This window comes from Anomalospiza imberbis, chromosome 9 (genome assembly GCF_031753505.1).
Source record: "Anomalospiza imberbis isolate Cuckoo-Finch-1a 21T00152 chromosome 9, ASM3175350v1, whole genome shotgun sequence".
In the NCBI taxonomy this organism is placed as follows: domain Eukaryota; kingdom Metazoa; phylum Chordata; class Aves; order Passeriformes; family Viduidae; genus Anomalospiza; species Anomalospiza imberbis.
Window position 1 is genome coordinate 29,073,637 of NC_089689.1, and position 26,507 is coordinate 29,100,143.

The 26,507-nt window shown below is 49.7% G+C and overlaps 2 protein-coding genes across 7 annotated transcripts in view; one reads left to right on the forward strand and one right to left on the reverse strand.

Moving 5' to 3' along the window:
• The window catches only part of PATJ (PATJ crumbs cell polarity complex component), a 137,899-nt gene extending 134,992 nt beyond the window's left edge, over positions 1 to 2,907 (forward strand). For 3 of the 4 annotated variants that reach the window (XM_068198917.1, XM_068198918.1, XM_068198919.1), the window contains 2 exons: positions 254 to 377; positions 2,008 to 2,907. In XM_068198917.1, the coding sequence (XP_068055018.1) occupies positions 254 to 377; positions 2,008 to 2,154 (271 nt within the window). In that variant the 3' untranslated portion in view covers positions 2,155 to 2,907. The remainder of the gene's footprint in view (positions 1 to 253; positions 378 to 2,007) is intronic. The other variant, XM_068198920.1, reaches the window with a different exon arrangement.
• Positions 2,908 to 9,783: 6,876 nt separating this feature from the next.
• KANK4 (KN motif and ankyrin repeat domains 4) lies at positions 9,784 to 24,760 on the reverse strand. 3 transcript variants are annotated; one of them, XM_068198923.1, is made up of 10 exons: positions 24,234 to 24,760; positions 21,294 to 21,372; positions 18,176 to 19,984; positions 17,110 to 17,221; positions 15,619 to 15,837; positions 14,987 to 15,074; positions 14,395 to 14,611; positions 12,883 to 13,025; positions 10,493 to 10,693; positions 9,784 to 9,894 (listed from the first exon to the last, which is right to left on the reverse strand). In XM_068198923.1, the coding sequence occupies exons 2-10, from the start codon at positions 21,307 to 21,309 to the stop codon at positions 9,805 to 9,807; spliced, it is 2,895 nt and encodes a 964-aa protein (XP_068055024.1). In that variant the 5' UTR covers positions 21,310 to 21,372; positions 24,234 to 24,760; the 3' UTR covers positions 9,784 to 9,804. The 3 variants fall into 3 exon arrangements, with proteins under 3 accessions (XP_068055024.1, XP_068055022.1, XP_068055023.1); XM_068198921.1 differs by having other exon boundaries at positions 14,395 to 14,614; positions 24,234 to 24,759; XM_068198922.1 differs by having other exon boundaries at positions 14,395 to 14,614; positions 18,176 to 19,981; positions 24,234 to 24,758.
• Positions 24,761 to 26,507: the final 1,747 nt, after the last annotated feature.

Sequence of the window (26,507 nt, forward strand, 5' to 3'; positions counted from 1 at the left end):
CTCTGGAGTTACGAGCACAGGCATGTGGGTATAATACAATACTTAAAAATAATTTTTTCCAAGTGAGGAGCTGGAGCACACGGAGCAGCCTTTGAACTCTGGGCTTTGCAGGAATTTTCCAGTGCAAGGGTCATGGTTTGTGACTGTGTGAAAAAAGCCTCATGATAGATAAATGTCTGCGTAAGTGTTCCTTCTGCACAAAGTCCCCAGAGACAGACACTGCTTATCTAAGTGATATTTATTGTGTTTTCAGAGCACCTCAACCTAAGATTATTACTTTGGAGAAAGGCTCTGATGGACTGGGATTTAGTATTGTAGGGGGGTATGGAAGTCCCCATGGAGACCTGCCCATTTATGTCAAGACTATATTTGCCAAGGTATCTTTTATTTTTCGCTTTCTCCCCTTTTTTTTTCTGTATTATCTTTAAAAATAAACCTAAGATTGGGCTTGGTTAATATATTATGTAGCAGAAAGCAAAATGTAATGTCTGAGTAGGTTGCTGTGAGTTAGTGGACGCAGAACTCATAGCTGGCTTCTCAGTTTATATTTCATATTACTGATGGCTGAAACAAGACACTTTGTCTCGGCAAAATTGCTTTGTGTACTTGGGAATCTTGGGTTTGTACATTAAAATATTTATAAGGCAGTTTTCTATCTGTAAATCTCCAAGAGATTTACAGGAGGTATTGAAGGCATCTTTTTCTCCCACTGTGCAGGAGTGAGGAAATTGCAGAGATGCTGTATCCTGATGAAAAAACAGGAATTAGCCCATCTCTGATCCCAGCCCTGAGTGTCTGGGGGGACTGGGGGTCCCTGCCAGGTACAGAGAGCTCCAGCCTCTGAGGCTGGGGAAGAGTCCTAATACAGCAAATTACAGGAGGGAGATATGCCCCTTTTCCCACCCATCCCCAAAAATGAGCCAGCAAGACATGTCAGGCATGGCCACATGAGGGGAGTTGTGGAAATGGAAGGGGAGGGAAGAAAACCAGTGGGAATTAGGGATACTTTCCATGAAATAATTGTGAGGTCTGTCACATGCAGCTGCTTGCCCTGTGCCTACTTGGTGTCACTTGTGGCAGGGTAGGTGATGTAGGTGAGAAGACTTTCAGAAGGTAAACAAGGAGCCATATCTCCTGCACTGGCTCTTCTGGGGCTCAAACCACAAGCATCTGGTATTTTTACAATTTGAAATTATTAAAATATTGTGCCTTTTAAATGGTGCTTAGGGTTACAAGTTTCTAGATGTGAGCATGACTGAGAAATCCTAAATGGAACCTGAAGTTCCTGCAGTCACTGGTGGGGCAGAAAGAGACACCGTGAGCCAACCTCTGGGCAGGCAGGGCTTGGGATTTAGGTAACAGAACTTCCCTGAGACATCTGGAGGAGAGGAGCCATTTCTAAAGCTCTCGGGAAGCTTTCAGGTCTGTCACAGAACTTTTTAGGCTGGAAAAGCCCTCTGAGATCACCGAGTCCAGCCATGCCCCCAGCACTGCCGACCAATGTCCCCAGGTGCTGCATCCACATGGCTTTTAAATCCCTCCAAGGACGGGGACTCCACTGGGCAGTCTGCTGCAATGCTTGGCACCTTTTGGTGAACAAAACTATCCTGATGTTCAACCCAAACAACCCGAGGCCATTTCTTCATCTCTGCCTGGGGCTGGGGGCAGTGCCCAGGTTGGTTCCCTTTCCCTCCCCACTTTCTCAGCTCTTTCTCAGCTGTGAGGCATGGAGTACATGTAAATGCTGCTTTAACAAGCCTCTCCACCATCATAAAATCCAGAACCAGTCTCTACCCAAGCCTTTTTTCAGGGAAGAGCCAGCTCTGTCTTCCTGGGCGTGTACCCTGGCAGGGTGGGGAGCGACGGGCGGCGGCGCTCAGGGGGAGCTCAGCGCTGCCATTTCTCCTGGCCATGAGGGATTCCCAGAGCTCCATCCCTCATTCCAGGCAGCATTCCGGGCTGCAGGAGCCTGGGGGTGCCACGCTGAGCCCCGCTTTGCCGTTGCAGGGCGCGGCGGCCGACGACGGACGGCTGAAGCGCGGGGACCAGATCGTGGCCGTCAACGGGGAGGCCCTGGAAGGTGTCACCCACGATCAGGCCGTGGCCATCCTGAAGCGCCAGAGGGGGACGGTGACCCTGACAGTGCTGTCCTGAGACCAACTGAGTTACTTTAGGCCATCAGTAGAGCTGTCAAACACTGCCCAGCCCCCAGCAGAGCCTGGATCCCTGGATTGGCGTTCCCGCCGCTGCCGGGCATGGCAGCGCGCATCTCCAGCTTCATTCAGCCTCCCACGTTTTTCCAGCCTTTCTCCCCGCCCTCCACGACTTCTGGTGGCTTCAGAGGTTTCTCTGGACAAGTTTTAATCAAGGAACTTCAAAGGACAAGACTCGCTGTGCTGTATTTAACGCATCGGTTTGTCCCCGCTGGTCTGAACCCCGGTTGCGACTGCTGAACCTGGAATCAATTCGCACACAAAAGAGAATTCAGATCATCAGCTGATCTCATCTGAGGAGCAGAAATAAATGCCGAGTGACTTGTCATCTCACTCATGATTTACTTATGCTAATTGTTCTTTCAAGTATGCCAGAAAACATTAGCAATGTAATTAAATTACCACTGTTCCAAATGATGAAATATCAAATTCTCCTCTGGGAAATTATTTGTGCTCGGCACAGTAAGTCTGATAGTCAAATGTGAACTTCTCATGTTTATCTCTTTGGGTAGGTCTGTGGAAGTTAGTCAGAGGTAATTACTGTGATGTGTCAATTTGCAGCCTTTAGCATGAAAAATAAACGAGGGGAGAGGGAAATTTATTTTTTTAGGCTTTTAAAATGTTTGAGCCTTTTCAGATATTTAGGCAGCATGAACAACAACAGCGTAGCTCATTCTATTCTAATAATATTTTTTAAGAAGAAATGTACTGATATATGCTAGGCATGTCGCATACAAAGGCAGTTGTTGTCGTGCCAAGCTGCAGCATAATTGTTCATCCTGAAACTTTAATGAAGACAAAAAGTTTGCTTTGGGAATGTGATCCTGTAATTCTAGGAATGATGGTGAGCAGTCCCTCTGGCTCGATGGAGTTCATCCTAAGCACCAAGCTGATGTACATTTCCAAGAGTCTGCCCAAGATGGGGTAGTGCAGGAAGAGGCTTTCATGGATCATGGAGGATGCTCCTCTCTTGGGGCTGCCAGAGTCAATTTTGGGTAACACCGGGCACTACCAGGCAGTGCTGGGATGATCTCCCACAGCCAGGTGCAGCACTTTGGGATGAGGTTCCTCAACCCCCTCCGGCTCAGTTGAATCCCCCAGCCAGTTTTTTGGGGTCTTCCCAAGGCTGGTCCCACTCTGGGCCAGTCCCACTCTGGATGTGGGGTGCAGGAATGTTCAGCCAAAACTTCCCAACTTCATTCCATGTCCCAGCCATCAAGCAGTGATTATGTGAGTGTGGCCTTGGTGATTTAGATGAATTTGGCAGGCAGATTCCTGGCAGTGCAAGGCATTGTGGGTTAATATTCCTATCCAGAGGAGCAGGAGGGGGTTTGGAGGAAGCAGCCCAGTCTGATTTGGAACTATTTGGCATAATTTGTAATGGTGATGTAGCTGGGAGAAATGAAAGGGGGGGGTGGGGTCAGAATTGGCTGCTCATTTTGTGTGAAAAATTCCAGGAATTAAATGGAAAGAAGGTTGGAAATCTGCAGTATAATAACTGAGCGGTGCAGGGAGGTGTTAAAGGTGCAGCTGTTCTGTGTAATTTAGTGGAATTTTCCCCATTTTTCATACAGGAACCAGTCCTGAAGCAAGGTGAACTACATTGAGACAGGAATGCTGTGATAAGCTCTCATGGAAAAGGGTTTTCCTTATTTCCTTGGAAAGTTTTCCATAACTTTAGGTAATCACAAAGTGCATTTAGCCTGCTGGAACCATTGGTGGGTATTCCCTTAATAGTGCCTGGAAGAGACTTCTCATTTTCAGTGGATTCCCAGTGTCCTGTCTGATTTGCCAAGTGAGGTGTGAGTGGAATCCTGATTGCAGACACACAGGAATATCTCCAGATGTAAAAAAACCTGGAGAATTCCTAACTGCTTAGGTTGCGCAAGTGTCTGAGGCAGGCAGGAGTTCAGGGTGAGGTGTGAGTAGGTACCCTCAGCAGCAGTGTGTGGAATTTATCAACCAAAGGGAATGATTCTTCTGTCCTGTGTTCTCATAGCCATTGCATTCCAACCCTGAGATGTTGCCACATTTAATCAACGAAGTTGTACACAGCTATTTATTAGCCTGTGATGCACGTGCAGTTCATAGACGTAAATAATAGAATTTATGGGCTGAGACATTTTGCACTTCTCGTTGCTCAGAAGGAGAGAGAACATTTTCTGCTTCTTGTAATTTGCACTTTGTCTGTTCGAATATATTACTGCCAAAAAAAAAAATTATATTGCAACTAATTGATAAACCAGTGACCATGCTCCACGTGCAGGGCCAAGGCAGAGAATTCAGTTTGCATCATGCTTGTCTGGGTGGGGGTGTTCTGGTTTGTTTAAAACTTTATTTCTGCGCAAGGGAAAAAGCAATTAAACCTCCTGATTGTATGTTTACGTAGATCAGTAAAATGAGACGTTTTATGACTTCAAAGGTTCTAAATAAAGCTCGGTTGCATAAGTAGCTGTGCATTTGTTTTATTCTGTATCTTAATTTAAGTCAGTGTTAAAAGCCGATGCCTGAGATGTTGCCCTGATATCCAGTTTAAACCTCCTCTGGCAAAACTTTTCCTCTGTCTGCTCTTGTCCTAAGGGTTCTCCTGCCTTGGTTTGAGGACTCAGGGGGCAGAGCCTTTACTTTAGAAGGGCCATGTGCTGTTCACAGTCCTTCCACCAGCTTCCTCACCTGGAGAGACCTGCTCTGGGCAGTGGCGGCACCAGGAGCCATCTCAGGGCTCTTGGCATTTCTTGGCCAACTCATAACCACGTTATGATGTGGTTGGCCAGGCTGATGGGGCCAGCAGGTCAGCCTGGAGGGGTGAGGGGCTCCACCTCTTTATCCTGCTGATGAAGAGTCATTGTAATGCCCCTAAATTCCCTGTAATTAATCCCATGGCAATTACCACCCTGGAAGTGTGACATCCATAGAGCCTGTGGGGGTAAAGTGATTATGCCAGGGTGGAGCAGTTAATGTCCCTCTGCCTGAAAGCACTGGAGTGAATTAATTTAGTGTCACACATGTATAAAGCATCCGTTTTTACAGTTGTGCTGAGCATGGATGCATAATTCCATTATCATCTTTCCCCACAGGGTCACATGTCTGCATATCTGGTTTGATGTCCTGGTTAAACACTGCCACGATCATTGCTACCCCTCTTAGTGGGGTTTGTTCTCCAAAATGCACCTTCCTGTGGTAGCTGCACCTCCTAGGATGCTAGCAAATCAGAGAGACCTGTGTTCTGCAGCATCCCAAATGGAAAAGGAACAGGGCTCACTCTGACTTTGCTTTTAGCCTTTTCCAGGTGAGCTCTGAGGGCTCTGCTGCCTTCCCAAGGCTGCTGGGGGTGAAGCAGAGTTTACTCCCAATTCCTGCACAAAAAGGGAAAATGTGCAGTGGTAGCATAAACTCCTTATTCCCTCGTTATTTAGGATCACAGAATTCCAGAATGGTTTGGGTTGGGACTGACCTTAAAGCTCATCCCATTTTCCCCCTGCTACAGACAGGGACACCTTCCACTTCCCCGGGTTCCTCCAAGCCTGATCCAACCTAAGGGATTCCCGAGCAGTTACAGAGCTCATGAGGAATGTTTTCCAGGGCAGATGTTTCCACATAAAGGTTTATAATCCCATTTAGAGAAGGATGAGAAAAACAAGGTCAAGATTCCTGGTTCTGGGTCTGCAAGGTAAGCACTGGAGCAGGGCTGGGTGCTTCAGGGACCCACTCCAGAGCTCAGGCAGGGAAAGCTGCCCAGGCCCCAGCACGGCTCTGAGCGTTGTGCTCTGCATGCTTTTTCTGCTGAAATGGCACTAGATGGAGCAGTTGACAAAATATTGCATTTCTGCAGCCTTCTTGCAGGGCAGGAGCTGCCCCCAGGGGTGCTCTGCGGATCTTCTCAGCCCAGGAAGGACAAACTCCCAGTCTGTGAGCAGGGGGGTGCTGCCAGGAGGACACACCTGGTTTCAGGTGACAGGAGGTTTCTAGGAAAGGGAATCGTGGCCCATCTCACTCCTGCTGATAACTGCCTTCCATCCTGGCAAAGCCAGGGCAGGTTGGCCCTTCCACACCGAGCTGTGGGGACAGAACAGGGGCCAGCTTGGCCCCACAGACCCCAAGCAGAGGAGCAGTCAGTGCACTGCCCCTGCAGAAAGAAATCTGCCTTTGCTGCTGAGACTTCTGTTTCTTCTAAGAACATTACATTCTGCTGAGAGCTGCTGCACTGACACAGTCCAGGCTGCTGATGGGCAGGTTCTGGCTGATAATCATCTCAAGAGGAGATGTTTTTCTTTGGATGGATCCTGGAATGGTTTGTGTAGCGAGCGCGGGTCTCCAGGACGGTTTGGATGGATGAGAGATCTCTGAAGTCAGGTCTTGGAAGATGTGGTTTATTAAAAGGGATGAAAGGCCCTGCTTGGAGTTGCCAGGCGCAACTCGTGGCAGGCCCAGGGGGAGAGGGAGAGGGAGAGAGAGGGAGCGAGGGTTCCAGGTGAGGGTCCCAGGGGAAGGTCCAAGAGAGCGTCCGGTCCCTCGGGCACACCTTATCAGGGGGCTTCAAGGTGGGCTGGAGCAGGACTTGGGCCAGTGGGGTCACAGATACCTGATACTGCAGGGGAGGGTCACAGGTGTGGGATGAACCAGACATTGGGGTGAGACAGAGCATTCCATTTGACCTTTGGACCTATCTGCAGGTAAAGGGCGTTGTTTAATCAGAGGGGGATTGCTTTCAGCCTGGCTATACTATTGTTTTCTAGTTATTCAGTAGTCAAGGTTTGTTATTTCAAATCTAGTTCTCATCTCAATGTCTGGATTTTCCAAATCTTTTGCCAGGCAATCATATATTTATAAGGTTTTCCTATTTCATCTTCCCCGACAGTTTGGGCTGGAAGGGACCTTAAAAGATCATCCAGCTCCACCCCCCTGCCATGGGCAGGGACACTTTTTACTATCCCAGGTTGTTCCAGCCTGGCCTGGGACACTTCCAGGGATCCAGGGGCAGCCACAGCTTCTCTGGTCACCCTGTGCCAGGGCCTCCCCACCCTCCCAGAGAATTTATCCCTGATCTCTGATCTGTCCCTGCCCTCGGGCAGTGGGAGCCATTCCCTGTGTCCTGTCCCTTGTCCCCAGTCCCTCTCCAGCTCTCCTGGAGCCCCTTTAGGCACCGCAAGGAGCTCTGAGGTCTCCCTGGAGCCTTCTCTTCTCCATCCCCAGCTCTCTCACCCTGTCAAGGCTGAGCAAAGAGGTTTTGCCTGACCACTGAGGTGCTTCAGATGAGACCCTCAGAGTCCCCCCTCCTCTCCGTGCAGCAAAAGAAAGGGACACACTGGAAATGCCCATAAGGAGAGTGGAAAAATCGTGTTCAGCCGAGCCCCTCGTCATTCTTTCCCCTCATAGCTGATGGGCTGCTGGATTCTGAGCCTGTGAAGTTCATTAGATTAATTCCTTTCCTTGCTGTGACTTAATTGTCTCCATTTGTCCTGCGCAGGGCTCGCACTGGGGTTGTGTTTCTCCTTGCCTATATTTAGTTTGATCTGTACAGTGATATTGGAATATATAAATTAAGGCTGGCTCTGGCTCTTTGTGGCACTGAGATCCCACAGATGATTTTTTTTGTGCAGCCTGGTACTTTGACAGCGGTAATTTTGGGCACTGGGAGATGCCAGGGGCAGCATCGACCCATCCCTGATCCCTCAGGGTCCACAGGAGCAGAGGAGCTGTTCCAGGGGAGCACCCTGGGGGAGCTGCTCCTCCCTGGGGAGATGGTTTCAAGGGCAAAGAGGAATTATGAAGCACAGGGATGAAAATCAACATTCTGGGGATGCAGTTAACCAGCCTGGGCTGCAGGGATGGGAACAGGAGGGGAAGGGGCACTGGAGGGGGCAGGGGAAGGCAGCAAACTCTGTGGTGCCTCCCTGCAGAGCTGCAGCACACCCCAAAATGAAGTTCCCTCTCCCCAAATCGAGGGGGAGCCACCCCCATGATTAGCAGAAAATCTCCCACATTTATTCTGCTGAAGCTGAAACTTTCACCTTCCTCAGGGAAGCAGCAGGAAAATTCCTCTCTGCAAGTGTGGATCCAGAGCTGTCAGGGAAAAAAAAACTCAGTGAAAATTGTCAAAAAAATTGTGTTATGGCTCTTTTTGTTTGCAGTTGGGCTTGGCAGAGATGCCCGTGCTGGTTTTTGTGCACAAACTGGGGGAATTCCTGCAAAAAATATCCCACCTTGTCATATCTGTGCAGGGACCCCCCTGGGGATGTGGGGGGTGTCACTGATCTGAAGAAAAACCTCAAAAATGGCTGGTTTGGTGCTGTGCAGGTGTGGGGAGTCACCCCAGAAAAGCCACAGCCATGGGGACAGGAACACACACAGGGAAAGAAAGGTTTAATATATTTTATTTGTACATAAAGGAGGCATTTTGGGTTATAGATTTAAAAAAAAAATAAAGGCAGATAGAAGTTTGAGACAGTGAATGCTCTGGACTGAAAATGTGAAGAAAAGGAAGAAAATTGAGCAGATGGCAGATTTCCATGGAAAACAGAGGTCAGGGCTGTTCTCCCCTCCCTGCAAGGGATCTGGGTTTGCTCCACCAAAGCCAAGGGAGAGCACCCAGCGGGTCCTGATGCAGCAGCACAGGGATGTTTGGCAAAGTGGGGCCTGAGCCCTGCCTCCCTCTCTGTCAGAAGCAGAGGGATTGAAGAAAAAACCCTGACCTGAGGTGATGCTGGACCCTGTGGGTGCTCCACAGTGGGGGAGACCCAATTCCGGCATCTAAATCACGGCTTGGCTTTACAGGAGGAGTTTGGGAATATTAAAATTGAGCAGAGACAAAGCAAGGAGCAAACGCTGCTCCAAAAGGCATCTGCCAGCAAAGCCACTCCACGGAGCTCTTGGACAACATTACCACACCCTGGGATGGGAATCTGCTGGGATCTTCCAGTGCTTGGAATGCCCTGCCCCACCCCACTGTGATGCAGAGCCTGTCAATGGGCTGCACTTCCCCTTAGCTCAAACTTAATGAGGGAAAAATAACAGCCATATGGTAATTCCAAATCCAGGCAAAACAATGTCTGCGTGTTTGGGTCTGGCATACTCAAATATTTTCCTAGAGCATTAATTTTTAATTCTTACATCAGACCCGCATAAGCAAACATAAATAGGATTTTATGCTTTCCATAATCCATCCAGCTTGTGTTTGTTGTTACATACACTGAGTAATCGCTGCCTGCCACTACTTAGAGAAGAGCTGATAATAAATATTAGGACACAAACTTACAAGTTAAATGAGATACAGTTAAGTAGTCGATTAAAAGGACGCCCATAACCTCAGGTTACAAAAGACTTAAGGGTTGCTGCTCTAATGTGCTTTTCTCATTCGTTTTGGGTGCTCACCTGCCAGATCTCCCCCGGGAGAAGCGGACGGGAGAGTCTGGAGTTGTTTGTGGCACCGGCCGCAGGTCAGGGCTGTGAGTGGATGGATGAGGAGAATGAGGCACAGGGTGCATCATCCAGACGGTGCAGGGAGGTTCCTGCCCTGTGACCCCGCTGTATGGCCCTGCCAGCGCGGCGCTGCTCCGGGAGGAGCGCTGGCTCCCAGCTCCCCGTGCCGGGGTCACACCGGGAGGGACGGGCTGAGCTCGATGTGGGCTCGCAGGAGCGCGGCGATGTCCCCGTGGGCCAGCGACAGCGCCGAGTTCCCACCCTGCAGGGAACAGGGACAGCACCGCCAGCATGAATCCCTGCTCCGTCCCCAGACCTTCCCTCCCTCCATCCCTGCCTGCCTCACCATCCCTAACACCCCCTTTGGGCCTCAGCCACCCCAAACGCAGCCCAGCCGTGCCTCTGCCTGGCCCCGGTGCCCTCCTGCATGTCTCAGATAAAACTGCAGTTTGATTAGAAAACAGTTCCATCATTCCAAACGCAGCCCCGCGGCCCAGCAGGAGGAATTTCCGCCCATCTCCATCCCACACGTCCCCATGGAGAGGCTCTGTTCTCAGGGAGGAGTTAAATGCTGCTAAATCCTTGGAGCTGAAGCTCTGCTGATTCCACATGCCCAGGATTTGATCTGGGCATTTTTAGGGTTACACCGATGCTCCTGCCCGGCCTACAGCTGTCACAGCCAACCCACCCATGCCGCAGCAGCACCAAAACCAGAGCTACCCTCCCAAAAGCAATGCCCTGATCAGAAAACGGACCGAAACCTCACTTCTTCTCTCCAAACCCACCCGTGGGGGATCGCTGCCTGGAACACGGCATCCCAGCTGAGCTTTCCCCGGCGCAGGGACGTCGTGGAGCCTCACCTTGTCGGTCAGCGTGACCAGGCAGCCGGGCTGGGCCAGCAGCAGCCGGACGATGTCGGCGTTGCCCTGGCGACACGCCACCATCAGCGCCGTGGTGCCCTCGTCGTCCTGCAGGTTGACATCGGCCTGGCAGGACAGCAGCGCCCGCACCATGTCGTCCCTGTCGTGGCTGACGCCCAGCATCAGCGCGGTCTGGCCGCCCTGCAGGAGCACGGGGACAGGATGAGCACCCCCTGCCCACCTCCTCACACAGCCCCGCTCGCCCACGCTGACAGGGGCGGCGGGGCAATAATAACAATAGCAATAATAACAATAACAACAACAACAACAATAATAACAACAATAATAATAACAATAATAACAATAACAATAACAACAATAACAACAATAACAATAATAACAATAACAATAAGAAGAAGAAGAAGAAGAAGAAGAAGAAGAAGAAGAAAAAGAAGAAGAAGAAGAAGAAGTAGTAGTAGTAGTAGTAGTAGCAGTATTATTAGTATTATATTATGATATATTATATTATATTATATTATGATATATTATATTATATTATATTATATTATATTATATTATATTATATTATATTATATTATATTATATTTTTAATATATATTAATGTAGATAATTGTCGATGTCATTATTATATTATATTACATTACATTACATTACATTACATTACATTATATTATATTATATTATATATATCATATATCATATGTATTATATAATATATATTAAATATACATTTATGAATTATATATATCATTATATATTATAATAATTATTATTCCTGTTAATATTAGTTGTAGTAGTATCATAATTGTCATTGTCATTATTATATTATATTATATTATATTATATTATATTATATCATATGTATTATATAATATATATTAAATATATATTTATGAATAATATATATAATAATATATATAATTATATATTAAATATATATTGATGAATTTTATATATATAATTATATATATAATTATATATTATAATAATTATTATTCCTGGTAATATTAGTTGTAGTAGTGTCATAATTGTCATTGTCATTATTGTATTATATTATATTATATTATATTATATTATATTATATTATATTATTATATATATCATATATCATATGTATTATATAATATATATTAAAGATATATTTATGAATTTTATATATAATTATATATAATTATATATTAAATATGTATTTATGAATTTTATATATAATAATATATATAATTATATATTATAATAATTATTATTGCTGTTAATATTAGTTGTAGTAGTATCATAATTGTCATTGTCATTATTAAATAACATTCTATAATAATATTTATAATAATATAATAATAGTATAATATATAATTATTTTTAATAGCTACAATCACATATATAATAATATATATAATGGTATAGTATATATGATAGTACAATAGATTATTATAATATATTATATCTATTATATTATTTGTTGTTGTATAATAATGATAATAATGTAATTATTATAATAGTATAAGCTATAATAAATAATAATAAAATTATAATTATAATTATAATTGTAGTTGTTGTTGTTGTTGTTGTTGTTGTTGTTGCATGTATAGAATAATTGAATAATTTAGATTGGCAAAGCACTCTAAGGTCACCGATCCCAACCATTAACCCAGTACTGCCAAGCCCACCACTAATCCACGTCCCATAACCACGTATCTCAACATTGCGTGGTGCATATATGATAATAAATCGTATTAAATCGTATTAATATTTAATTAATTATTAAATTATTAATTTAATTAATTATTAATATATTAATAAATCATATAAATCGTATTAACATTGCATCCTATTGCATGTTATTATCAAATCACGCTGGGGCTCCCCAGCAGCTGTTGTGGGAGACACCTGTTCGCTTGCAGCAGCATGGCCAAACTGCCCAGCTGCCCCCAAATGCGGGTTCCCCGAATCCTCCTGGGCAGTTTATTCAGATCTGGACTAACTTTGACAGCAGTCTGGGAGCAGAGCTGGGTGAGGGCACTCTCATCCCTAAACCAAAAATGTGACTCCGATGGAAGCTCGCCAGCAAACCTGGGGCTCCCACGCCCTGGGGTTCACCCCTCGCTGCTCCTCCCCGGCGCCACTTCTAGTTTTTGCCTCAGAAAAACTTGTTTGCAAAATTTTCGGCCTTTTTTTTAGTTTCTCCATTTGCCCCAGCTGTCACACCCTTCCCCAGGGAGCTGCTGGCTGGCCACGCTGCAACTCAGCTGAGGTTTCCTTTGGAACGTTTGGGAAGCAGCAACTCCCACCCCACACCTGCTGCCGAGCCTCAGCCTGGCACTGCCACGGAAGGTAAGGAACCCAGATTACTCCCCCAGCTCTTTCCTGTCACACACCTGGGCAGCTCTCAGGTTGACATCCCCCTCCTTCAGCAGCCTCATCACCACCTCCATGTCCTGGCGGGTTTCGGGGGCCGCCAGCGGCGTGAGCATCACGGCCGTGTAGCCAGCACGGTTCTGCAGGTCCAGGCAGCACATGCCTGCAGGGGATGGATCCAGCCCGTGGTGGATCACCCAGAGGGAACAGAAAGGAAAGAGGGAGTCATACAACGTGTGGCATCTTATATTCCCAGAAAAAGGAGTTATCCCATAATGATACAGGGCGGGGATGTATCTGTTTTGAATATCCAGGCTCGTGAGCGCAGCATTAAACGGCCCCTGGTGCTACAGTTAATTACAACTGTTGAGGTCAACTCAATTAACTTTGAAGACCACAACAAGTAGAAATTAAAGGGGGATAATTAATGCCTCAAGCACATGCTGGTTGGAGCTGTGGGCTGTTTGCTTTGGCTCCCGTGGCAAGGGAGCAGCAGAGAGACGCCCATCACCCAACGGGCCTGGAAAACATCCTGGCCCCGTTTCACTCATTTTTCACTTCAAAGAGCCCATTTCCAGCTCCTCCACGAGGAATGAGCCATGTCTGAGGGTGAGGGCTGGAGTCCAGCCTCGCCCTGGGGAACCAGCTGCCTCCAACCCTTCCCTCCCTGCGCCTCTGCAGCAACAATCGGGTTATAGATGTGTATGATAATCTGCCATTTCCCAAACATTTCATGGATTGTCCAGCCCATGAAAAAAGGCCAAAGTGCCTCTATTCCCTCGGAGCACGAGCACATTTTTGCCCTGTAACAGGCTCAGCTGAGATTTTTGTTCTTTCATTGCAACACAAGCTGAAAGTTCAATAGTTTAACATGAGAGTTTTTCTGCAGTGCCTGGAGGTTTCTTATGCTCCCAGGGGTCTGATCCTCCTGCCCCAAGCCGTGATGTGGCTTTGGCTGCTGCAAGAAGCTGGGAAGCCACCCCATCCCGCCTGGTCTGGGGCCACGAGGGACATCCCTTTGGATACAGCAACCCTGAACCGTCCCCAAAGTCAGGCTGCAAAGCCCTCAAGATGTGTGAGGGCACTAATGAGCCTTCATGTCCCTGAGAAGCCTCAGCTGGGACCCCTGACTACATCCATGGGCCCAGAACTGAGCTATGGGGGAGGATGCTGGTCTCGAGGTCAGCCAGGTCTCCTGGATGGACCTCAGCCCTATCCTTGAATTTTGGATGGATCTTGGGCCCCTGTTTTTCTCCAGGATGGACCTTGCCTCCATGTTTGTCTCCTGGATGGGGCCCTTGCAGGTAGGTGGCTGTTGGTCCTCTGCCCCACCTCTGTCCCACCTCCTTTAGCTCCTGACTGAGCTCCCTGGGAGGACCCTGGACCTCCTTCAGTGTTTGTCACGTCTGGGACTGTCCATGTCCCCCTGCTCCCTGTGCAGCCATCCCTCATGGGACCACGACCCTGTGGCAGGAGCCACTGCCACCCCCTGCCCAACAGAAGCCCTGTCTGAACAGAGTGGCCATTCCCACCTGTGTCCAGCAGGAGCTTTGCAACCTGGAAGTTGGAGTGGGACACGCTGTAGTGGAGAGCCGTGTTGCCATTCCTGTCGGGCAGGTTCACCACGGTCTCCAGGAGCTGGGGCTGGATGTCCCTCAGTGCCTCCAGGTACGCTGCCACCACCTCCGGCCTGGAAGACTTGTGGCTGGACACCTGGAACCACTCCTGGGAGATGGAGCCGAGGACGTGCTGCTGCAAACACCAAGGTGTCACCGTGAGTGTCCCTGCCCCAGCTCCTGGCCCCGCGTGCTCTGGCACTGCCCAGCCAGCACTCAGCTTGTGGGTTTGTGATTGCTGCTACAACTTGAGGGGGAAAGGAATTTCCTGTGGTAACTTGGATGAGTAACCAGACAAAGCCTTCATCTTTCTTTTTTTTTTTTTTTCCCCCTCCTCTCTTCCTTTCTTTTTGGCTGCTGTAAAACTGACTCAGATGTCACCTCACCCCCCTCTCCTCACAAAGCTGTCCAGAGCACAGCCTGCAATGTGCCACAGGGATAATCTCATCCATTAAAGTGAACAGAGAGCATGAACCGTGTCTGAAACGGGACTGGGAAATATCTGTACCAGATGCTTGTTGCTTCTGCTCCTGATTTCTGGGAGGTGTTCACTGAGGAGCTGGCAGGCAGCAAGGAAATCTTCAGAGGGTTTGCATCTAAAGGGAAAAGACTTTTGTAAATCCACCATGGGACAGGACTTGCAGGAGGTATTGAACCAAGTATGAGAACACAGGCAGATTAGGCTGGAATATGTTCAACACATTTAAGTGTTTAAATTATTGGACACAAGTTGTCCCATTGACTTGACACAGATTTTATGTACAAAGCTAAGCACTTAAGCAGAGGTTTAAGCCCAGACTCACAGATTTGTGTGGTCAACTTCATCTATTACAAAAATCCTTAAGTTTGGGGGGAAAAAAAATCTTATTCCTGAACCTGCAAAGAACTTCACCAAAAAAACTTTCCATGAGAGGGGATAAATGAGCTAACTCACCAGGCATGACTCAGTATCGAGTGTAGGGCCTGAATCAATCCCCATTAGATTCTGTAGTAACTCAGAAAATATTTAGCTCTTTAAAGCCTTTTCCCTTGCCTGCAGAGGTCACCGCTGCCGTTCCACCAGAAGAAGCCCCGACCCAGCCCTGCAGCGCCGTGTCCTGCGGCCATCGTGGCGCGGTCACCACCCGCTGTCCGGGTTACCTGTGAGCCAGGTGCTGAGAGCAGGGTGCTGGTCCTGCTGATGCCTCCTGCTCGTCATCATCATCCTCGCACTTCTCCCCCGAAGAAGGCCCTCTGCTTTCCCTTCCAGGCTGCTCGGGCTCCACGTCCCCGGCTCTGTCCTCAGCCTCGGTCTCGGTGTCGCCGTCAGACGCGCTGTCCTCACAGCTGGTGTCTTCTTCGCTTGATGTCGTCTCGTAGCTATTTGAGGACACCACAGGTTACTCCCTCCTTCCCCAGCCACAGCCACGGGGCCTGACCAAAGCTCATTGACCCCAATGGGCCTCGGGTGAAGCCCAGAGTGACAAGCAGCAAGTTAAAAGGTCTGAGCCGCAGCCGAAGTCGGGGTTAGTCTTTGTTTGGCTCCTTAAGCAGCAGGAGTGTGACAGAAGCAGTTAATGAGCAGCAGGCAAGGTTACTTCAGGGTTTGGAGGGATGTCCATCACACACGGCCCCGGCAGGGGCCTGAGAGCTGCCTCCCTGCTGGGAGCTGCTGGCATGGTGGCAGGGTGACAGCAGCACGGCCCCTGTGGCAAGGGGGGACTGGCAGCATCGGCAGCCTCGAGGAGCACGAGACAAAAGCTGTGTTTGCACAGCTTTTGGGCTGGAGTCTTTTGGGCTGAAGTCTTTTGGGCTGAATCCACCATTCCAGCAGCCCTGACAGAGATCTCTCCTCTGGTTGTCTAAAAGCATTAATATTAATAATGTCTTCCACAAAACAGAACGTTCACTCTGACGGACCCCAGAACTTTCCTCAAAGCAACCAAGACTCCTCCAGTCCCTACAAGTTGTACCCACTTGGCAGCTGGGAAGTCAGAGGAGCCAGAAAGCAGCACCCAGACTGGCACACACAGCTGTCTGCCAGCCCGGGGACAGTGACATGTGTCCTGCACTCTTCATGCCAGCACACGTTCACCTCAGGAGGTGCTGCCTCTGCTTAGCTCACAGGCCAAGGAGTGTTGGATATTGGACACACCTGGAATGGGGAGCACAACCTAAAGTCTCCTTCGCCCCAAGGTAATTCCTTATTTACCAAAAGCCTTTTCCCAGGCCCTGAACCAAGTGCTGTTGGCTTTGCTGGAGCATGGGGGCAGGTTAGTGGCAGCGTGCCTACCCAGGCAGTGCTGGCTTCTTCCAAAGCCCACCAAGGTCAGTGGGAATCTTCCCAGGGAATCTTCCCATGGAATATTCCCACCTTCCCCAGCTGGGGTTTGGATGAAGCGCCAGGAGAAGGGTGTGCAGAGAGTGTCAGTCCCCAGCATGTCCCTGCTGCTCTGAGCACTCCACCACCCTTCCTCAACAGGGTTACTCACGGGTTTTCAGTGCTGGATTAAAGAAGGGAGAAAAGAGGCTCTATTCCAACTGGCCTTTTAATCGGGAGGGGAAGAGAGGGGGAGAAAGAATGACTTCTCCAGCGATACAGAGGACATTCCACGTTAAAAGGCAGTTTTTATCTTCTGAATGGATGCTTACCCACCATTTACCCCAACAAACTGGAGATTCTTTTTGGTCCCATTGCCTCCTGCATGGAAACCAGAACCTTTCTTTTTCATGATGGATTTAAGACTTGTTGTTGGAGAGTTTTCTACCAAAATACAAAATAGTAGATTAATAATTAAGCAGATGTGCCATAATTATCAATAATTATTCCCAACCTCTAGCAACAAGCTACAAATCATAATTATAAGGATCTTACTTCATGTTATGGGAGTCTTTTGATGTCTTGCAAAACTACAGATGCAGCTGGCCACAACCTGAACCTGCCCTGCCACCTTTAATACAGGTCTCAAACATCTCCAGGTGACTGGGAATATAAAGGAAGTGACTGGGAATTTATATATTTGTCCTATGAATATAAGTAGACTTTACTTTTGTAATACTGTTTTGGTTTTGGGGGTTTTGTTCCCCCAGTAGTTATGCATTGGAAAATTCCTATATAAATCTGCTATAATACTACATGGATGAGTTTTTCCATTGGACTTTGAATAGTGTCTATATATTAAGGAATAAGTCACTTATCTATTTGCAAATCCCTTCCCTCCCTCCCCAAGAAAACAGGCATTGGATTCCCATCTTCATATAGGCTAAAATTATTTTAGATGAAGGTCTGTGAGTGGGGACAGGTCTTTTCCCAGCCTGGTTGATCAGTTAGCTTGACTGGTTTGGGTTCTGGAGAACTCCACACTGATTTACCCCAGATGAGCACCAGCCTCATATTCTTGCAAACTGAGATGTCCAATCTGAATAAAAAGAATGTTTATATGATGGAATAGCCACCAGTGTGGCAGCTTTTGGAAGCTGATCCTGCATATAAATGAGCCACTGCTTTATGAGCTCCTACATAATTTTGTTTGCTTTTTACCATGTCAGATCCATAACTTGTGATGTGCACAGATTTGCCTTTCTCATCATGCGTCGTCGAGACTATTCCTGATCTGACTGACAACAACTGTTCCACCACATCCCCCCTGCTCCATGCTGGAATAAACGGGAAAAGATTTGGCCCAGACACATCGAAGCCTGTGCCAATATTATTTACCCAACTGTTGATAGTGCGTGTTGGAATTCTCCTTATCCACGGACCCTTGCGAGGAGTAGGCAGAGAGCAGGGAGTTTAGGGAATTAACTAATTGGTTCTGGATGGAGCTGAGCTTGGAGGCCGGCTGCTTGATAGCGCTGGCCAGCTCGGGGTACCCGTGCTCCAAGCACAGCCACTGCTCCTGCAGGAGCTCCTGGATCTTTTTTACATATTGGCCAATGGGGTCGACAGCCGGGAGGTCCTCGTGACCAGGGGCACCATCCTCTTGCAGCCCTTCCCGAGGTTTATCTCCTCCAAAGCCTGCCTTGCTTTCGGCTGCATTTGGGCCAAGGGAGTTCTGGTGGTTCTGGTTGTCGTCGCCGGGCTGCTCGTGGATCTGCAGCTGGGTGAAGCACGGAGCAGGAAGTCCAGCCTCCACGCTGGCCTCACCAGAACGTCCCTCTGCTCCAGCACCCGCCAGTCCCTGCTCTCTGCACGCCTCCACGGCCCATGCACTGATGTTCTCTGCCCTGTGGGTGCCGCAGCCGATGGATCTGGTGGAGAGCGGGATATTGACGTTGATGCCTTTGTCCTGGGCCTGCCCGAGCCCCATCACCTGGGAGAGCTCGGTGTTCACTGCAGCATCGAGGCGCTGCGAGGCCTCGCCGCCCCACCGCCTCTGCAGCTCAGCCTCTTTGGACCTCTCCTGCCACAGCTGCTCTTCCAGCTGAGCTTTGGAGCTGGCCAGCAGCTTAATGCTTTTCTCCTTCTCCTGGATCTCATGATCCTGCTGCTCCAGCACTGCCCTGACCTGCTCGAGCTCCTCTTTCTTCTTGGCCAGCTGCTCCTCCAGGTCAGCGATCTGCTGCTTCAGCGCCGTGACCCCACCTGGCTCTCCACGGTCAGGGGCCTGGGGAACACCGCTCTCCTTGTCCCCGCCAGCCTGGACACTCCTCTCCTCGCCTTCCTTCAGCACATTCGGATCCATCTCGCTCACACTCAGCCCCCTTTCCGCAGGGTTCATGTTCTCCTCCGCCAGCCGGAGGGCAGCCGGTGCCGCTGCTTCACCCCTGGCCACGTCGGAGCCATCGGCGGCATCGCCCTCCTCGCCCCCGCTCTCCATCACCACCTGCAGCTGCTGGTTCTGCCAGGGGGGCTGCACGGGGCCCAGCCCCGGCAGAACCCCGCCGGGATGCCCTCCGGAGCCGTCCCGCTCCGAGCCCATCTCCCGCGGCGGGGTTAAGGCGCTGCTGTCCGAGCTGGGGCGGGAGGCGCTTTCGGAGCCGGCCTGGCCGTGGCTGTGCTGCGGAGGGGTCCGGAGGGGCGAGGGTCCCGCCGGGGGGCTCTGGCCGGGGGGCAGCGCCTCGGGCATGCTGGAGGCTCGCAGCAGCTGCGGCCGCGCCCGCAGCGCATCCTGCGGCCAGCCCAGCTCCGCCTGCCGCCGCGTCTCCGCCAGCAGCGCTCTCCTCCGGTAGCTCGGCTCCTCGGCCGCTGCCTCGGCCGGCAGCAGGGCCCGGGGGGGCTCCTCCCCCAGGGATGCCTTCCGCTGCGGGAAGGAGCAGGTCGAGGTCCAGCTCTTGCTGGGAGCGGCGGCGGAGCAGCCGCGGGAGCCGTTCTCGGGCAGGCTGAAGTTTCGGGGCAGGGTGCTGAATTTGGGCTGCTTGGCTCTGCGGTGGATGTGGACCCTCCTGATGGTGTTGCCTTTCTCGATGTCGTCCACGTACTTCAGGAAGTCCAGGTCCAAGTGGAAGCCGTAGGGTGTCTCCAGGGAGTAGGGGAGGCTGCGGGGCTGCTCCCTGTCCCCGTCGGGTTTGGGTGGCTGGCCATCTGCTGAAACAACCCCCCAGAAAAAGAAGAAATTATTGAATTTTGGGGGAAAAAATAATTCAGAGCAGGGGGGAGATGTTTTTTTCTCTTTTCATCTCAGTTTTGGGCAGGCGGGGGCTGCAGCTCATTATCGTGGAGGCTCGTGGTGAAGCTGTGCAGACACAGCAACATGCACCAAGCTCTGATCTGGTTTTCCAGAGGTGCATCAGGTAATTGTTGCACCGAGGAAGCCAAAAATTTCCTGAAATCATGGCTCTAGTTGGCAATTAAGCAAACAGCAGGTTTTGCAGGCAGAGCTACGTGTCTGTGTAGGTACAGAGAGCTGCCTGGTGGATAATAAATCCAGCTCAATAATAGAATGTGGGATCAGTCTATGACAATGACATTTTTCAAGGCGTTTGGTTTGAACTTTTCAGTGGCATAAACAGTGCACACCGAGCAGGAAAATCATTGCCTCACTTCACCTGCAACCACCAGGTCACAAATTATTCCTTGAAAATGACGGATCTGGGCAGAGGCTGCTGCTCAGAGCCGCAGCCATGCAGAACACACATCCCAAGGTGACCGGCTCAGCTCCTAATTGAGGCAAATCACCACTAAATGGGTGTCACTGTGTTTGCCCACCCAGCCAGCACAGGCAAACAACAGCTCTCCACCAGAGTCTCCCACTTTAACACAGCCATCTCCAGCCTGCAAACATTCACAGCCCCCAGATTTCCACCTTGAGGGTTGAATTTCTGCACTTTCCTCTATGCAGCAAGTCCCTGAAATCACAGTGGTTTGGGCTGCTCTGCACCTCTGAGCAAACAAGTTGGGCTCAGTGAGGAGGAGGCACCAGGGCCAGTGGCTGACCCCTTTGTCTCCACCCTGGTGCAGCAGCTGGAGAGGACCAGGACAATTTGGAACAGATTTTGGTGCTGCTCATCTCAGAGCATCACTGAGATGCTGAGGTGCTGCCTGGGGGGGAAGCAGCACGTGGAAGTCAGAGGAAGGACAGAGGGAAGACACCACTGGGGTCATCCCAGGGCACAGGAGCACAGCTGGAGGGTGGGAGCAGGGATCTGTCACAGAGCATGGGAGGACAAATATGTGCTGACCTAGAGCTGGGACCTGCTTTGCTGTGGTTTTTAAGAAATCTGCATAATAATGAATGATGCATTTTTCACCTCCTGGCCCCACATCTACAGAACAGGTTATTTACAGCATTTCTGGCAAGGAAATTACTCCAGGGCTTGGCTGTTTTTTTGTTTTTTTGTTTTTTTTTTTTTTTTAAGGAAAAAATGAACAAAAAAACATCCTGTCGGCTCCATACCTTCTGTCTTCTCCATGGTGGGGTCTAACTGGGTTCTCACTTAGGCATCTTCTGACAAGGGCTGAGGACTCGCTTCACCCTTGAAAAAAGAAATGGATACTTCTAATTTAAAAAAATAACATGCTCAGCCATGTGAACTTCATCTCTCCTTAAAGCTTTACAAGGCTTCAAAGGCCACCCCCCTCCCATTTCCCATCTTCTGCAGCCCAGTGGTGTCCAAGGGCTTTGAAGCTGCTCAAATCAACAGCTCCTTCTCCAGAGACAACAACTTGTGACACATCCCAGGGAGCTGGTCCTTGTAAAACATCCCCTGCATTACAGAGGGTTTGACTGCCAGTGAGGACAGACAGACATGTGGGATGACTTGAGATCGATGGCACAGGGACTCTCCACTGACTCCTGTGAGCTGGAGATGTCCAACATGATAAAAGCTCCCTGACAACTCCACAGAGAAATTACTGGTTTGCCTTTTTTTTTTTTAATCCATAACAAGCAAAGATTCAAAATTTATGTTGAATCTCATTCAAATGACAGCCATTACTTCAGAGCACATCCTTACTGTTAAAAAGAACCTTCACCAAATTGCACTGAACCACAGACAAACTGCTTTCAGCTCAGGGAACAACTTCAGGTGGAGATCTACCACAGCCAACACTGAGATCTTCACATCATTTCTGGGCTGTGTTACCCTCCAGCTCCTTCCCATCACGTGGACATGGATGAGACCCTCCTGGAGCATGAGAAATTAAGGCTGGGAACAACCAAGAAAGGTCCTGGGTGAAACCTCTCACCTCCAGATCCTTTAGAAAGGCACAGGGAGGAGCAGGGAAGGGTGAAGGAGGTTGGGGCAGTTGGACATCACAGTAGGAGGCTCCCTGGCTTGTGTCAGAAGGACAACAACGCTCCAAGTGAGGTCTGGTTTTAATTTCTGCTACAGAGGATGACGTGGGAGTTTCCTGAACAGTAGGTTGTTTGTTTATGATTCTCCTTACAGTATCTAGTTTCGTTCCTGGCCAGAGACGGCCCCACAGCTGCTTGGAAGTCCATCCCTGCTCCTCCAGTGCACCCCTGAGCTATGCAACATCCTCAGGGCAGGACCGAGCCTGTGCTGAGCCAGCCCCAGCTCACACCCATCTGATGGACCGAAACACCAGAGTCTGAACTCATTTTCTGCATGCAGAGCTTTGCCTCAGCGACGGCTTTAGCACTTGACCACAGTTTCAGAGCTCCCCACGAAGGGGCTCCAGCTGACCATTACCAAAGACCAGCTAATACATGAAGTCAAATCCTGCTGTATTTTTACCATAGGACATTGCCACATCCCTGGAAGTGTCCAAGGCCAGCTTGGACAGGGCTCTGAGCAACCTGGGATGGTGGAAGGTGTCCCTGCCCATGGAATGAGATGATCTTCAAGGTCCCTTCCAACCCAAGCCATTCTATGATTCTATAACAAATACTTTGAAAGATCAAAACCTTTTGAAGAAACAATCAGTTGTCAATCACGTGGGCATGTTTATGGTCAATGCAGAGCCTCGATGGGAAGTCAGGAAGGTCCCAGCCCAAGGAGAACATCAAAGCTCTCCAAAGTTCCAGCAGGGCCACAGAGGGTCACGTTGATGCCCACCCAGCACCTTGTGAGCTCCTGGAAAGCTCCTGAGGTGCTCTCCAGTTAACCACACTCCTACAAAGGACAACTCCTTCTGTCTTCTCCTGCCAGGGAACAGCACGTGCCAAAACAAACACCAACCTCTTTCTCAAATGTTGTTTCTTTCCCTTAATTTTCCGACTGCAGCCAATTCCAGCCTGACCAGCTACACTCCAGTCTTCTAGGTCATTTATTCAGAAGGGAGGGGGGAAAGCCAGTGCATAGGATGGTTTTTAATATCTAGATAATTACATCTGGATCATTTATGAGCTGGCCAGGTCCCAACTCTGCAGCCCAAATGGATACTACGACTACTCTCCTTTGACCAATCTACTTCAAAATCGCCTTGTAAAAGGATGCTGAATGTACCCAACCAGCTTGCTGATGTTCTCCCGTCCCCTCCGGGGCAGCTCAGGCATGGAGAAGATGGCTTAGAGCCAAAAATGTGCCTCTTTGGACCCCACAGCTGCTCTCCCATGCCTGTCCCTAAGAAAAATGAGATTAAAATATGTCACCTGCCAGAAGTAGCAGACCCCTACGCCCAGGGTCCAGCCCATAATTTGAGGCAGGGTAACAGTTTTAGGTGTATCTCCATTCTGCTAAAACCTGTTAGCCTGACCCTCTGCCAGGTTCTACATTTGCTGAGTTTTCTCTGTTAAATAAAACTGAAGAACATTTCTTTTTCTCCCCATGCATCGCTGATTCTTACCTTTGCTACACAGAGAGGCCATGGAGAGGATTAATCCAGATTGGAATTAGGCTATTTTTCTCAAGGCAGGAATAAATACATACAGAAATGGAAAGGGAGAAGCCAAATATGTGAGAATGCAACAGCACAGAGCAAAGTGGTTTTATTTCCCGTTTGCAGGGACAATGTGCTGTCTTTTTAACCAGCCTGGACTCAAGCACCGGCTCTTTACACTCACATTTAACCCCTCTTTCACTCCATCCCACTTGCCAGGCAATGCGAGCAGCTCCCCCATCCACCCCAGCCAGCAGAAAGGAGAGCACCATGACGCCCCAAAACATTTAAATAACAAATTAACTCAACCACATACCACAAATACCCACAAAATCCATTCTCCCAGCATGTCTTGCTAGTAATTTTAACTGGGAAACAGTCAACCCTGAGCCTATAAATTACAAGATAATCCACCAGCACGTTAGCACAGTCTTGTTAGCTGTAACACAACATGATGTGAGCTCTGCCTGTCTGTTCTCCTGCACTGCAGCAGCAGCTCCAACACTTCGTGGTGAAAGGAAAAACTGGTTAGCAAAGCATTTTGTCAAGTTACCTGCTCACGCTGGCACCTACAAACCCCCCGGGGAGCAGCAGCTCTTGCCTCCCTCCAGAGCATCTTCTCCCATGCCAGAGCCGGCAGCGAAGGGTTCGGAGCAGCAAACGCGGCGTGGCTGGACCCCAGCCTGTTCCAGCAGTTACAAAGTTGGTCAGCTGAGCTGTGACCTTGCTCAGAAAGCAAATACAAGTTTAAACCAAGAAGCACAAAAGAGGGATTGATTTTCCAACAGAGCAGCCCACGGCTCTCGGATGACCTTTGCGAGGACAGTTCAGTCCCGGTGCATAAAACGAGTTACTTTTCCACGGAATAGTTATTTTTCCCGGAAAACACAGAGCACCAAGCGCTGCCTGGGCTGTCGAGGGGGGTGCTCCCTTATCAGGGCTGATAATTGAAGAGAGAGTCAATAATTAACGGCGTTGCTGCTGTACCTGATGCTGCAGCTGCAGCCCTCCGCATGCTGCACCTCCGGGCTGGAGCATTAGCAATTCCACGAGCGCCTCTCCCGAGGAAACGCAGCCGGCTGCCGCCACTCGCAGGCGGCAGCCTGGGGGAAGCTGCAGAAGGGCTCAGTGTCCCCAAATCCTCCCGGCGGAGCCGCGTTCCCACGTGTGGAGCAGGCACAGCCCCTCGTCCCCGCAGCTCCGGCCCCTCTCGCCGTGTCCATCCATCCGCAGCCCCGGGAGATGTCCCGGTGTCCCCGGGGGGGACAGTGGCACTCTCCGTATTAAACTCTCCAGCCCTTGGCTCTGGGGTTGGCCATGCGAGCTTCCAGCTGGCAGCAGGCAAGGCAGGGGTCAGCTGGCAGAGCAGACACGTGGAACAGGCTGCCCGGAGAAGCTCTGGCTGCCCCTGGATCCCTGGAAGTGGCCAAGGCCAGGCTGGATGGGGCTTGGATCACCCTGGGATAGTGGAAGGTAAACCTGCCCATGGCAATGGGTGGAACGAGATTTAAGGGCTTTAAGATCCCTCCTAACCCAAACCAGTCTGGGATTCTGTGATTTTGGGCAGGGTACTCGTGGCCTGTGGCTCAGTGATGGGCAGAGTGCCCATCCCAAGCCTGTCCTGAGCTCCTGCACTGGCATTCCCCTCAGGCATCCTGGATTGCTGCCCCTCCAGGCTGGCAGCAGGGACAAATCCCTCAGTCTCCACACTGAACTTGCAACAATCTCATGCTTGCAAAGGCCGAAGGGTTCAGGGCTGCAAAACTCTTCCAGGACTGGGAAAGAAAACCCTGGGAAGTGGAGACATCCCCTGGGACCTGGGGGCTCTGCTGGGGGCTCTCACCAGGGACTCCCATCACAGAGCAGTGCCAGCACCTTTCCCATGGCTGAGCGAGCAGCACAACCCGAATCTCATGCTAGGGAGGAAAACCACATCTTGTCGCTGTGTGAGAGCAGAGCTGCTGGCGCTGCTCCAGCCGCCTGCAACCCCCAAACGGGACTTTAACACATTCACTTTGAAGAAAAGCAGACAAGTTTTGCCTTTGCAGGAAGCAGAGTATCTGGACGCACAGAGAACCAGCAGTGTTTGTCCTTTTGCCAGCCCTCCCCGAGGCACCGATGGGTTAAACGTCCTACCCGAAGGATGAAAAATCATTTCAGCAGCCGGTTAAACGCCGCCTTTCCCAAACACTGCCTGTCCCAAACGCCGCCTTTCCCACGCGGCTCCGTCCCACACGGCGCAGGGCCGCGACTCGGTGTCCATGGCTTTCTGCTTTCACAAGCAATTACTGAGCCTGAGGTTCAAAACCAACTCCAGGGCACGCTGGCTCGTTTTCTGCTGAATTCCTCTGCTTTAGTTACGCTCGTGTGTCTTTTCTGAGCACATTCTGCTGTTTGTGCTCTGCAGGCAAAGCAGCACGACGGGAAAAATACACGTATTTCTATATGGTGCTGATTTTAAAGTCATTCTGAAAGAATTGTTTGATTTTCCCACTGGACAGACCTAGCAGGAAGCTTTAATTTGGCGCATTTCCTCATTGCAATTACCCACATACGACCTACAGTTGTTCCCACATTTAATCCCTCTGGAACTGAAGAAGTCTGTGACCCCTTAAATAAGCTTTTAATCGGGAGCTACGAAGGGAAGGAGTCAAAACACGCAAATTAATTAATTATGGGCTGGTGCTTGATGGATTTACATCCAGCCTCTGATAGCTTTGCCCAAGGGGACTGCTGCAGGGTGGGAAGTGGGGAAGGGGATCACCAAGATTGTCCCCCAAGCATGAGAACTGAGGTCATGGCCTGAAACCGCTGCTGCTTCACATCA